This window comes from Orbicella franksi, chromosome 4 (genome assembly GCF_964199315.1).
Source record: "Orbicella franksi chromosome 4, jaOrbFran1.1, whole genome shotgun sequence".
NCBI lineage: Eukaryota > Metazoa > Cnidaria > Anthozoa > Scleractinia > Merulinidae > Orbicella > Orbicella franksi.
This window is the reverse complement of record NC_138148.1, coordinates 22,689,576-22,704,736: the sequence shown is the minus strand read 5'-3', so window position 1 is coordinate 22,704,736 and position 15,161 is coordinate 22,689,576. Positions and strand designations below refer to the sequence as shown.

At 41.9% G+C, this 15,161-nt stretch overlaps 1 protein-coding gene and 1 pseudogene across 4 annotated transcripts in view; one reads left to right on the top strand and one right to left on the bottom strand.

Moving 5' to 3' along the window:
• LOC145484909 (nuclear RNA export factor 1-like) overlaps positions 1-15,161 on the bottom strand; it is a 257,953-nt gene that overhangs the window by 38,106 nt on the left and 204,686 nt on the right. For all 4 annotated transcript variants that reach the window (XM_081463536.1, XM_081463537.1, XM_081463539.1 and 1 more), the window contains one exon: positions 1,593-1,635. In XM_081463536.1, the coding sequence (XP_081319662.1) occupies positions 1,593-1,635 (43 nt within the window). The remainder of the gene's footprint in view (positions 1-1,592; positions 1,636-15,161) is intronic.
• Positions 1,642-15,160, top strand: LOC145484907 (uncharacterized; annotated as a pseudogene).

Sequence of the window (15,161 nt, the reverse complement as noted above, 5' to 3'; positions counted from 1 at the left end):
GAGTATCGATACATTTTGGTTCTCCTTTACAGGCGAATGCAAATTAAGTTTTAATAGATTTCTAATTTTCGGTGAAAATTCTTGATTTTTTTCAAATTTAAAGCACTTTGAGCTAATCACATTTCACAACACCTAAGAGTTACTTGTGGACAAAAAAGGACAAAAAACGATTTTTCAACTTCTGCCATCAAAATTTAAATTTTGTTTGATTTTTGGTGACATTTGCTCTTAAAGTTTGAAATTTTCTCTTGTGCTTAACCTTCCGTAAGCGACCACTTGAGAGATAATAGAGCAGAAAGTGGATAATATGGTGTTGTCACATTATAGCATTTCTGGGTAACACAAGAGACGGGCATTTTTCAATGGGAAGTACCAGATTTTTTCTCAAAATTGAGTTTTTACATGAATAAAACATTTAAAAACATTGGGTAAGTCTCTGCAGTTACCATATGCTAACGAGGCAAAATTTTGACCCAATATGGTCCAAGCTCTCAGAAGCAACTGTCTCCTGTAAGTGACCACCTAGGCTTGACATTTCAGGTGGTTGGAGGTTTGACTGTACTTATTTCCACAATTACTATTGAAATAACATACAAGTGATAATTTCCGTCACTCTAGAGAAGTTGTGACAAAATTCAGGTTCCAATTGGTTTGAATGTTTTGATGAAAAATTTCAATAGAAATTCAGGGGTAAATTTTCATGCACTCTCTGACATATTAGTGAAAGTAGTCTTTCTTCACCACTGAATTTGAAGAAATTGATAGCAAAGAAAAGAAAAAATCCTTTAGACTTTGCTGCATGTTTTTGTTAAGCTATTTTCCTAGGTTTTCAGAAACCTCTGAGCCATGTTTATCTGTACCAAGCAAAAAACCAGAAAACTCCAACCTTTTGTACTCAATGTTTCACTCAAATGCTGAAATACTTAGCGAAAAATCATCTATCAAACAGATTTTGTCAGCACAGAACATTCTATCATAACTCTGTGCTGCTGCCTTACTGTACTTTCCTCAGTGGAAGTAATGCAGGTCAGATTTACTGCTTAATGCTTGTTTAATACTTGTTTAACTTACTGAATAAGGTTGTTGAGTAAGCCTACATTGTGCCTAATCTTCAAATGAAGCAAATACCTCCAAATTTACTTAAAATGTACACTTCCTATATGTTGAAATTTTTAGTTTGTGGGAAGTCTTCACTAACAATTTTAATCAGTACAATTAGCTTAGCAGAAGTTGTCAAGACAAATCAAATCAGATTTCTCTCTTAGTATTAATATAAAGAAGGCAGCATAACCTGACCTGTGACTAAAGGGAAAGAACATGGGAAATCCTTTTGTTCCACTGGTTCTTCATCTAGTCCAGTTTCATAAACACCCAAAAAATCAGTCTTTAACCTGGCTACGGCCTTTAACCATAGATTTCAGATTTCAGGGCAAATTCTCCACCTCTGAGCAATATATTACTTCAATTATTTTTAACTTCAAACATGGGCCACATAACAAATAATAAGAAAATGTTCTAACAAAATGTAATTTTTGTTCAAACAAATAGTGCTTTATCAATATACTCATGCAACATCCAGCAAGTTTACTTACTCTCAAGGAACAATCCTCTAACAGCAAATGACAGGCAAGTAGGCTAAGTGTAAAATAACAAATAATGCTCAGGTTTACATATTTACTTGCAAAATAACTAGAATCCCTCACAAGATACATTATGCATCAGGTCGTCAGTTTGTGCAAATTCAAATGTCAATGCCTGCTTATATTAATCTTCTGTTCTCTTAGTATGAGATAAGACAGTACAATGCACTGTGTACTGCCATCTGCACCAGACAGTACTAGGTTTTAGGAATCATTTGTTCTATTATCTTTGCATGTGACCTTTGTTTCTATTTAGTTAACTGTAACTTATATATAGGATCATACAATTCAATGAAGATACATGTATGCCAATATATGTCTTGATATTATTTTCTTGGTTTTAAAACATTTAATTTGGTTTTGTTAACAACATGATATAGGGCAAAAGATATGTGCCATCTGAAAGCACATTCCCAGCAGCAAAAATATACCCTGCCCATTTTACAAAGCTTGAATACGGCGTCGACAAAACCAGGATCGGACCGGACCGGACCGGATCACGGATTGGATCACGGACCAGATCACGGATCGGATCACAGATCGGATCACGGATCAGATCAAGGAAAAAAAATTCAAAATTCAAAATTCAAGATTCAAAATTTTGTTGAGCAAATTACACTAGAGTGACTACTGTGAGCAGAACATTTTATTTAATTCAGCTGTGATATTCCTTTATTCTTTTATAATATCAAGCCAACTGGGAGCTGGTCACAGATGAATATTTTTCAGGCTGTTGGGTTTTGATTGCGATGATCAATCATGTCTTCATATCTTTCTCCGCAGTTCAGATAAATGATATTTTGTATATTCGCTTGCATCAAAGGTAAACTGTCATGAAACGAGTCAGCACGGTAATAATAGGATGAACGTATGAATCGAAACACAAAAACTAAAAACACTAAAAAAATTAAACACCTGATGATTTCAAACAATTTCCGGTCTGTTTCTGAGACAGGTCTATACTTTTACAAGATGTGAGTTTGGAATGCGATACTTCGTACTGGAATAAAATGAAACAAACCATTTGCATTTCAAGGAAATATAGCTGCTTTACAAAAAATTATAGGAATAACATCGATAGTGTGAACGATAACGCAACCTGAGAATAAACAACATTTTAGGAGTTACGTCACGAGTTTTAGAGTCATTTTTAGGGTCGTAAAGAGTTGCCTTTATGTGGAATAAAACCTAAAATGATCGTGTTCTAGGATAGAAAGCACTTAAGAGGCAAGAACAAATCAAAACGGAATGAGGATTGTTAAGGATGGCAAAGATTAACGAGGACTGCAAATGACGAACTTGAAAAACTAGGGTAGTTTTTTCAAGATGCGCAAATCCTGACGTAGCTCCTCTAAAGCAAGTCGTGTCCCTAACCTTTCGTACGTAAGCTTTCTCATTAACTGTAATGCTAACTGTAACACTCACATCTGACACGAAAAAGTAGCCGAGAATTAGCTACTGATACTAACAGCAATTTCAAAAACGAGAATGGGAGGTTCACCCAAGCTTTGAGCCAACTAACTTTGAAATATAACTACATCTGCCTGTTCATTACAATTTAAATTTGTCCTAAATTAGGCGCTTATGTGGCTTTTTAAATTACCTCTTGTCATTCTCTGTAATTAACGTGTCATTGCGTCAAATTCGGGATTCTTATTTTTATTTAACATATTTTAGTTTTCTACTTTTATTTTTTATTTATTATGATCTTATAAACAATTTGATTGTTTTTTTTCTTTAAAACTTTTTTTTTCTGTGATCCGATCCGTGATCCGGTCCGGTCTGGTCTGATCCGGGTTTTGTCGACGCCGGCTTGAATAGGCGTAGAAGGTTACGTAGAGCACTACACCTCTGTACGTTTATCACTGATCGCTTTGTCCTTCTCTTGTATGTACATATAAAACAGTGGTGTGTTACCATTGCTACCAATGGTTTTTGGTTTTTATTCAACCCTATGCCTGAACTCATTCACAAATGATCATTTACACACAGTCAACCCTTTGGCTCTACGATCACACATACAGGTATGTAGATAATAAACTGTATGGCTCAACTGCTCAATGGTCACACATCTAGATAATGAACTTTACTTCTCCTCTGCTCTACAGTTGTACAGCTCTATGACTCCACGATCACTGCACATATCTACAATCGTGGACAAAAGTCCTTGGGACACTTAAGTAATGTAACAAAGTATCTGTGTTTTAGAACTGAAGTTTTAAAAAAAATGCTGCTATACCTTTAAAAACATGTTGCTGTTTGTCCTCCTCACCCAACACAATGTTGAAAATCAGGTAAAATTGCAGGTACTAGTTTTCAACATTGTATGGGGGGGTGGGGGACAAGGTTAGGTAGGTGAAGTTGTATTCGCGTCTGGCGTGTGGGCAAAAGTGCCAAAAGTGCAAATTTGTCCCAAGACTTTTGTCCATGATTGTCTGAATTTCAGTTGAGAAATAAAATGTCAGTTTTCAGCAGTTTTCCAGTCTAAATGTGTTTTTTCTCGAGTTTGTGAAAAGATCGTAATACAAAGACTATTTTTGAGCTATTTTGTGGTTTATTTACGCTAATTTTTTTCTTTTCAATTTTTCCAATGCAAACGCATGGTGTAAATTGGAGTTTGTTCTATCTCATACTTGTGCGTACATGGTTAATGGTCAAGGCAGCGATGGGCATAAGACATTATAGATGATGGTGCATATGACAAGAATTTCTACTGAACAGCGAGTAAGTCTTTTTTTAAGGAAAACAAAAGATTTTCACCCCGGGAAGTCGCGCGGAAATGTCAAATCTCAAAGTCATCTGTAGCACGAATATGATACGTGCAGTGAGCGGGCATCCTAAACTATAATTTCGTAAGGGTTACCGAACCAAATATTAGCAAGTTGTTTTCTGCCAGTGGAAGTCATTTCCCTTTATTTATTGCGTTCATAGAACGCAGTCCTAATGCAGACTTCAGTTGAGTTTCATGGGACGGTGGACCTTCATCCGAAGTTGCAACACCAATTTGGCTGCCCCGCAGCAGGGGTGAAATGAATGACATCATCGCCAAACCATGTGCTGTACAATTCTTTCGAGTGCGGGTCTTTGTTTTGTTCAAGTGCGGGTTTTTGTGGACATTTACACTGTAATTTCGAAGCTGTAAGTATCCAATTGTGCTCTCAGCGTTGGATTTAGGTGAATTTAAATGCCTCGACAGTGGCATTTATCAAAATCTGATGTTTTAAAACGAACATGACTTTGAAGCGCCTAGGCTTTCCGGATGTTAACCGTGGGAAAAGCTATGTTTTGATTGCATTAGTTGATTATTTGCAGTCACGACAGACACGTAGATAGCTCAGTCCTTATCCGGTTGAATATTGTTTGGAATTGGTGGAAAAGTACTCTGAAGGCAAGATCCATAAGAGTGAGCCTGAACCAAGGAACGGCAAATTATTTAAATACTGTCTACCTTATTCATCAGGGGAACATGATATGCGAATTAGTCGCACGGAGTTTGTTTACGCTAACAATAAACGAGCACACAATTGTAAATGTTTGCTTACATTTGTGCTTCCAGTTTAGAATGTTTGTAAAATTTACTTTTACAAATTAGCTCTTACGTTCAATCGTCACCAGTTAATGTGAGAATATTTAGCATGAAATTTGAAGGCTATAAATGTAAATATTTTCGTTCTATTAAACTTGTGAGTCTACGGAAACTTGCGCTGTCATGCAACGTGTCAACAAATGGTGGACTTTGACACTATGATAAATCTGTCTCTATAAAAAACGCCGTTGTCGATGAAAAACGTTGATTTTAGCAATAGACAGAGGTTAAAAGTCAGCCAGTGAAATCATTTACATATATTTAATTAAGTGATGGCGTCGAACGCACTCTAATAATCTTTGATTACTTCTAGTTTATAAAACAATATTGTGTGACATCTTTTTAGAGTTGTGGACAATGAGTTCGTCACTTCTTATTTGCATAACTCAACAGTTCTCAGCAACAGTACTCACTTTAAAACCTTAAAATGTGCCTACTTATTTCTGAAAGCTCACATTTAAGACATGTTGAAGTAAACTGTGTTTGGCAATCGATGTTTTTACACCTTTATAGCTGGGAAAAACTTAATTTTGAGCTCTGCAAGTACGGTACTCACTTCCCATTGTTAAGAATTGTTTAAAGTCAATTCTTCCATACTGAATCAAGTGAGTACTGTTGTATTTACTGCCAGTGTGTTGTGACAGTACCATAAACAGTACAGTACCATAAATCTCGTAATCGATAAAAGTGCCATGTTTTGTCACTGACTTGTACATTTTAGCAAAACGTTTCAGCTAATTCTTAAGCCTTTATCAGTTGAAAAAACCGCTTGATGTTACGTACGATCTAAAAACTTTTAAAACTGAAACGTTGCACATTACTCAAGAGAATTTTAAGTGCGTGCTAAGCACCTGTAGACTTCGGGGATGATCATTCCCAGCGTTCGGGTCTTTTACAGACATCCAAGCTTCTAGAAAAAGCCGCTGATGGAAATGTGCCTCATGTTCGACGACTTCAACATTTTCAAAATCCATGTGATGATGACATTCGTGAACATGGCATGCAAGTTTATAGTTATGATCGAACATCAAGACAGCCTTTTTGTGCATCTCCTGACTACATTTACTCAATTTTTAAACCATGAATCTCGTGTTTAAAAGTAGTTTCGCTGGTTCTCTTAATTGATACTTTGAAAACATTGATGAAACACTGTTTTTCTTTGCCACTGAATACTATGCGATGACCAATGGACAGTGACGTCATTACATAGTGCCTCAGTATACTTAAACATGCTGTAATAACTGTTAAGGTGATCACTAAGATTGACTTAAATACCAAATTGTCGTTTAAGGTGGCTAAACACAATTTTTGATACCTGTGTTTCTTTCACCTTTTTCTCTAAAACCCTTGATCCCTTCGTCACCAAAAATGGCAGCAAACAAGTTAACAACACAAACTTTGGTTTTTTGATGGTTAAGCTGATGTATGTGCCATTGCCATGGCGACATGACTAAATAGAAACAGGCCTTTAAAATCGGTTTTGTTTATTTGTAGAATATCTAGCCATTAGATTTTCTTTAAAATTTGCATGCAACAAGCTTGTAACGATTCTCACAAGTTAACACCATTTTGCTAATAATTTAACAGAGAGATCTTTAATTATCCCTTGTTGAAGGTTGACTGGAATATCTAGAATTTCTTTTGTTAAAGTTCAATTATTTTCAATATGCCAGTTACTTATTTCCTAAAGTATTTTTGTGCCAAATTGCATGAAATTCTAATGAGTGGTTCTCAAGAAATAGGCGTATTTCCCAGAGTGCAACTTTTCATTCGATCGCATTTTTTTGACTTACTTCGCATGCACTGCATTTAACTGGGTTCTTTTGGTAACAAAGAAAAAGCTGAGAATTGCTGGGTTCTTTGCATCTTTACCTTTTCTAACATATCTTTGTAACGAAAGACTAAAGCCATCAATACACTGCATTCAATTATAGACAAAAATAGCACAAACAGTGCGGGTGTTGAGTGAATAAAATGATCGCTCTATTGATGGCATGTTTGTTTTTTGCAATCCTTGTGTGTGCACTGAATTGAAGAGTTTACCGCTGACCACCGGGTCCCGGGACTCATAGGTTTTACCACTGACTATATTGTTGAGTCGGCCATGTTGTTTTTTCCTACATACACTTAAGTGCTCTTGCATCGTTGCTCGTTATTTTATGTAAGTTGATTCATCCTTTATCATTTGTGTGTACTAGAATCAGGAACTTATTGTATTGTATACTATCTTATTGTAATAGGACTCGTTCATCATTGAGATTAAACGAACTGATCATCATCGAGGTGTCCTGTTTCTTCATGAACGAGTCATAATTGCATCATGGTGGTTGTGGAATGTTCAGTCCCTGGCTGCGAGTTTAAAACATCGGACGTATCCAAGTCTCTGGCCATCGCCCTTCTGGGAAACCACAGTCTCGCACATCAGAGTTCAGTGGCCCAATCGACACCAGCCGCACTTTGAGGCCCGAAATTAGAGTGCCCAAAGATCAATGTAGGAGTGTCCATTGAAGACTGGAATGTATTCTTACGGCACTGGGAGGTCTTCCGAATGGGATCTAACATCGATGAAGCATCTTCCCCGTTGCAGCTTTTCCAATGTGCTGGCGCTGAGCTGGGCGACAGCCTATTGATGACTAACCCAAACATTGCCTCCGAATCCTTGTCACAACTGCTAACTGCCATGCGTTCCTTGGCGGTGATATCAGTTGCAACGTGCGTCCTGCGCACCGAATTATTACAGCTCAGACAAGAACGCGACGAAGCAATCCGTGCATTTGCGGCCAGGGTCTGCGGAAAAGCAGAAACCTGCGCATTCGCAGCACAGTGTGAGTGTGAGAAAAGTGTGAATTATACAGACAGTGCCATCCGCGATATTTTGCTGAACGGCCTGGCAGATACAGACATCAGACGAGAGATACTGGACATGAAAGACATCCTCACCAAACCGATAAACGATATTGTTGCTCTTATAGAAGGCAAGGAAATGGCACGCAACGCCCTGCCGTCCTCCACACTATCTGCTGTGTCGACATTCCAGAACCAGCGCAATAAAGCCCCTGTCACAGCCCCACCCCAAGCAGACAGGAATAAAGAGGCAGTTTGCCCTGATTGCAAGACAACGTTTAAAATATTTACGGAAGGGGCATGGGGTTGGAATACCCAACCCCACCAGGTCTGCATCAACTGCTACCGCTCCCGTCGCCGGAGAAAGCACAAAAAATGCTCTTCCCAGGATACCTCGCCAAACATACAGGCCTTGGAAGCAGATCCCATCTCCCAGGTCGCGGCATTTCAGACAAGTGCAGCCGGTTCACACCACAAGCGCTGACGGCGTCGCTGACCCGGCGGTCGTACTACACACAGTACGATCAACAAGCCTTTACCACCCTGTCTGAGCCACCATATCTTCTCCAAGGGGGAATGGAAGCGAGCCCGCCTTTGAGAGCACCCCAGAGTAGCTATCAGCATGTCGCTTGACATGTTGACCCAGGGCAACACCGGGAACTCGCACCAGTCCTGCAACATCCACGCTGATGTAACTGCCATAGCAGATACCGGAGCGCAGTCTGACTTATGGTCATTCGCAGACTTTCTTGCCCACGGCTTTACTCGTGCCAACCTACATCCCATACGTTTAAGTCTGTCAGCTGCCAACCGCTCCCCAATCTCGATCAAAGGAGCCTTCTTCGCTAAGCTCACTACACTGTCTCCTAAGGGCAAAGTGTTGTCATGCCGCTCGATGGTCTACGTCAGTAGCTCCGTTCAGGACATTTACCTATCCTACGAGTCGTTGCTCAACCTCGGCCTCCTGTCAAGTGACTTCCCGTTCAACGATAGCGGAGCCAGCCCCTGTGATAGGTGTCACCCAGGCCAACACGACGCGTTGCATAAGCTGCCGACCACAAACGCCACGCGATCTATTAATGATGGCTGCAGCATCCCATCCCCACAGTACGGCACGGCGTGCTCATGCCCCCAGCGCCAAGCCCCACTGCCACGCTCATCTGAGTTGCCATTTCCCTGCACTCCAGAAAATAATGGGCGGATGAAAGCGTGGCTACTCAATAGATATGCATCATTGACCTTCAATGCCTGCCCCCACCGGCTGTTGCCCTGTATGGGAGGACCACCAGTTGAGATACACTTCGATCCTGCTGCCACACCCAAGGCCTGCCACACCCCAGCCAATGTTCCTCTTCATTGGCAGCAGCGAGTATACGAGGATCTCCTCCATGACGAGGCTCTAGGAGTTATTGAGCGTGTACCTTATGGCGAACCCCTGACGTGGTGTCACCGCATGGTGATCACACGGAAGCACGACGGCTCCCCGCGGCGCACAGTTGACCTCTCACCATTGAACAAGTTCTGCCAATGGGAAACATTTGCCAGCGAGTCCCCTTTTCATCTTGCACGTCGCATCCTGAAGGGCACATGGAAGACAGTCACGGATGCCTGGAATGGCTACCACAGCGTCACTCTGTGCGAATCTGATCGCAACCTCACCACCTTCATCACCCCATTTGGTCTATGGCACTACACAGTGCACCACAAGGCTTTTTGTCCTCAGGTGATGGCTACAATCGCCGCTTTGATGCTGTCCTGGCTGAGTACGAGCGCAAGGAGCGATGCGTCAATGACACGGTCCACTATAATAGCGATCTAGAGCAGCACTGGTGGATAACAATCGACTTCCTCACCCGTGTCGGCCAAGCAGGCATCGTCCTAAACCCCGACAAGTTTCAGTTTGCGGAGAGGACTGTAGACTTTGCTGGTTTCAGTGTTGGATAGCGCCATCGAACCCCCACCAAAGTATCTTGACGCCATCAGAGACTTCCCCTCCCCGACTAACACTACGGATATGAGGAGCTGGTTCGGCCTTGTCAACCAGGTGTGTAACTACGCCTAGCTGCACGACATTATGGCCCCCTTCAAGCCGTTTCTTAGCCCACGCTGCAAGTTCTCGTGGTCGCCGGAGCTTGAGTCAGCGTTCCAGAAATTATTGAATCCATCTGTCAAGGTGTCGAAATCTTTGACATGCAGCGACGCACCTGCCTCTGCCCCAACTGGTCTCGGCGTGGTATCGGGTACTTCCTGCTCCAACTGCAACTGTCCTTCAGGTATCCCTGATTGCTGCCCTGGGGGATGGAGGATCACCCTGGCTGGCTCAGGATTCCTGTCCTCAGCAGAGGGGCGTTATGCAGCCATTGAGGGGGAAGCACTTGCCGTCGCCTGGGGTCTTGAGCAGACACGCTACTTTACCCAGGGTTGCAACAACCTTGTCGTAGTTACAGACCATAAACCACTGGTGAAGATCTTTGGCGACCGCACGCTAGACGAGATGTCAAACTCACGCCTATTTCGTCTCAAGCAGCGAACCCTCCCATGGTGTTTTCAAGTTGTACACCTGCCAGGCACCAGCAACCACGCTGCCGATGTAACCTCAAGGCACCCCTCCCCTTCAGGAAGTGAGAACTCACTAGACTTGTCAAGCGACACTGAAATTGCAGAGTCAGTACTAATGGCCTCTATCCGCCATGACGCCCAAGAGCTCGGAATCATCTCATGGTCACTCCTCGTCCAAGAAACGGCCACAGATGCATCCCTGACCCACCTCCTCAAACTCGTCGAGCAAGGCGTCACAAACTTTGACCGCACGGACCATGCCCTTTCCAACCCCTGGCCCATCTGTGAGTCAGTATATTCGCACAAGGGTGTCTTATTGTATCAGGACCGGGTAGTAGTCCCGTCACCTCTTTGCCCCCAGCTCCTCAAGCACCTCCATGTTGCGCACCAGGGAACCTCTGCCATGGAACACCGTGCACGTGCCATCGTCTTCTGGCCAGGGATGTCAAAGGACATCTGTGAAACAAGAGAGGGATGCGCAACTGCAACAGAAACGCTCCATCAGAGGCCGCAACACCGCATCCTATTTTCCTCACCACTATCAACACCATTTGAAGTGGTTTTTGCCGACTTCTTTGACTATGGTGGCCGCCACTATCTCGTAGTAGGAGATAGGCTCTTGGGATGGGTAGAAGTCCTCAGCTCAACAGCAGGTACCAATCTCAGAGGTTCTGCTGGTCTTGTACGCCATCTGCGCTCCTTCTTCGCAACATTTGGTGTGCCGGAAGAGCTCTCCAGCGACGTTGGCCCAGAGTTCACAGCAGGGGAAACAGAATTTCCTCTGCTTATGGGATGTACGGCACCGCCTCTCTTCTGCTGGCTCTCCACAGTCCAATGGCAGAGCAGAAGTTGCAGTAAGAACCGCCAAGCACCTCCTGATGTCTAACACTGGTCCCACAGGCAGTCTCGACTATGACCGCTTCCTGTGTGCCATGCTGCAGCTTCGAAACATGCCCGATCCAGACTGCAACCTTTCACCAGTGCAGATTATCTTTGGTCGCCCCCTACGAGACACACTGTCCTTCGTCAACCAACTAGAGAAGTTCTCCAACCCCCACATAAGCCCTCTCTGGCGCCAGGCGTGGGCGGCTAAAGAGGAGGCTCTCCGCACAAGGCTCGCTTGTACCACTGAATCCCTGACGACCCACTTCAGACCCCTCTGCCCCCTCACCATTGGGGAAAGAGTGTTCATCCAGAACCAGCGAGGAACCCACCCAACAAAATGGGACAGATCAGGAACAGTAGTGGAGTCGCCGGCTATGACCAGTACCGGGTAAAGGTGGATGGCTCTGGACGACTCACCCTGCGTAACCATCGCTTCCTATGTGCTTACACACCAGCTACACCCTCCATCCCGCAACAGTCCCCTGCACTGTCTCTACCTACTGGCATTTTCGAGCCCCCATCCCACTCAAGTCCACCGTCGACACCCCCACAACCACAGGAAGCACCCCAGCCATCATTGACTGCACCACATGCCACACCTATAGATGTCCCCCCACCATCCATTACACAAGGCGCAACACCCATTGACGACCCTCCGAGTCAGGCGCAACCAGATACCTGCAGCCCCCCTGGCACTTCCACCAATACCTCACCCCCAGCTGCATTAACACAGCCACCACCTATGCTGGACCAGCCCTCGCGCCCATGCTGTATCAGAAGGCCACCGAAGCACTTCGAACCAGAGACAGGCAGGTGGCTAGAACCTTGAGTTCGTCAACCTATCGCAGACCGTAGCTTCCTGAACTGGGGGGGATGAAGAGTTTACCGCTTACCACTGGGTCCCGGGACTCATAGGTTTTACCGCTGACTATATTGTTGAGTCGGCCATGTTGTTTTTTCCTACGAACACTTAAGTGCTCTTGCATCGTCGTTATTTTATGTAAGTTGATTCATCCTTTATCATTTGTGTGTACTAGAATCAGGAACTTATTGTATTGTATACTACCTTATTGTAATAGGACTCACTCATCGTTGAGATTAAATGAACTGATCATCATCGAGGAGTCCTGTTTCTTTATGAATTGCATCAGCAAAAGCGTGCACGAAAACTGTGTTTGGCCACCTTAAGTACTTGAAGTATCTGTAAAACTGTACATTATAATGTAAACAATCTGTTACGTATCCAAATCAAGCGACACCATTATCACTGCCATCACATACAAAAGTTTCCAAATTATTTGAGATCAACACTTTTCCCGATCGGAAGATGTGAAAATCACACAATCGTGGACAAAAGTCCTTGGGACACTAATGTAATGTAACAAAGTATCTGTGTTTTAGAACTGAAGTTTGGAAAAAACCCTGCTATATCCTTCAAAACACAATGTTGAAAATTAGGTGAAATTGCAGGTACTAGTTCTCAACATTGTATGGGGGGTGGGGGGCAAGGTTAGGCAAGTGAAGTTGTATTCGTATCTGGCGCATGGGCAAAAGTGTCAAAAGTGCATATTTGTCCCAATACTTTTGTCCTTGATCGTAGATAATGAACTATACAGCTCCACGGCTCTACAATCACACATCTAGATCATGAACTCTATGGCTCTACGGCCCTACGATCACACATAGAGCACTGCACTGATATTGCAGAGGTCATGGATTCAAATCCTGTTCAGGCCTGAATTTGTTTTTTGGGCTTTAATTTGACAACTGCTTAAGTGGTGTGTTTAACTGCGATGATCAATCATATCTTGATATCATTATCTGCAGTTCAAATATATGATCTTTCATATATTCACTTGTATTTTTCACTGTTTACGGCTACATAACAAACTTACAATGTGACCAGCTTCCAGTTGGCTTGATAGCTCAGTTGGTAGAGCCTGCACCAGTATTGAAGGGGTCACGGGTTTGAATCCCATTCAGGCCTGAAATTTTTTCAGGCTTTAATTTCACAACTGCTTAAGTTGTGTGTATAACTGCAATGATCAATCATGTCTTCATATTGAAAGAGAGTAAGTAAAATATGCAGTTGTACTAACATACTGACGGAAAGTAGGTAAACTATGCGGTTGTATCAACGTTCTGAAGTAAAGTATTGCACTATTGGATAGTGATAGAAATAGCGCTATATTTATAAAGTATTATTATTATTATTATTGTTATTATCATTATTAAGTAAGTATGTAAATATGGCTGTATGTTAATAGCACCCCTGTCTTAAAGCTCTTTTTGGTACTGGTACTTTAGCATGACCCTGGCTTCTATTCAAAACTTTCCTAAGTATGTTAGTATGACCTTTGCTTCTAGTCAAAACTTGCCTTGGTAAGTTGAAATGACAGTGAGACCCTTATTTCAACTCAAAAGTTTCCTTAGCATGTTATACTGCAGGACGACCCTTGTTTTAATTCAAAACTTTCCTTGGTAAGTAAAAATGTTAGTACAGCCCTTGTTTTTATTCAAAACTTTCCTCGGTACTTTAAAAAGACTCTTGTTTTAATTAAAAACTTTCCTCTTAAGTTTGTATGTTAGTAATACCCTTGGTTCCGTTGAAAACTTTCTATTGCATTTATAACTGGAAAAAACGGAAATAACGCTTCAGTTTTTTTTCTGTTTGTGCATACGCATCAAGTACTTAGTACAGTTTCAAGAAGTACTAACGAAAAAATTGAAATAAACGATTCCTTATCTACACTTGGTATTGAGCTGCAGAGCCATAGAGTTAACGATCTAAAAATGTGAGATCGTAGAGCCATAGAGCAGTAAAGTTCATTATCTACAAACGTGTGATTGTAAAGCTGTTATCACAAATTTTTATCCGTTGAAGACAGTACACCAGCTGTCAAAAGCTTATGTTTTGAAATACTTTAAAGACCAGAAAACGTTATATCCTATATTATCATGATCAATATCATGATATTTTTGTCAATCTAGTGTCGACCAAGTATTGATTGAGATGTCCAATGAGTGTTGATCGAGATGTTGATTGTGTGTCAACCGGGTGTCAACCGACACTTGACCATGTATGCCTTTAGAACACATGATTCATCACAGGCAGCACTTTTTATACCTTGGTTCTATATAAAGCTGATGATTTTGGGTGATTCATGTACCATGTAAAAGACGAAAAGGAAAGTCTATCACTACATGAACATGGTTCAAGCAGCATCATAGAGAATCCTGTCTTTCCTTTCAACTGATGCTCTTGAGATGGTAGCAACAGCTTCACTGTTGCTTGCAGTCAGTGGTAATCGATAGCAATATGCAGGAGTTACCAGTTAACTGAGTCAAGTGTGCAGTGTACTAGAACTATTTTTAGAGGGCAGAAAATCCTGTAGCACAAATTGCAGCCAGAACAATGGTTTACTGTAAGAGATATTAATTTACTATGTGACCCTTCACAGGATTTCAGTAACTTGGTTAAGGCATGCACATGTTTGTGCAGTAAGTTGAAAGGGACACAATTTAACATGGATATAGTCCCAAGATATTAATTGCTAAAATGTACGACATTAAGTAAATGTACTTTAGGCTTTTCTATTGAATCACATAATAATAAGAGTGAAGACTAAATACATGTTCAAGTATAA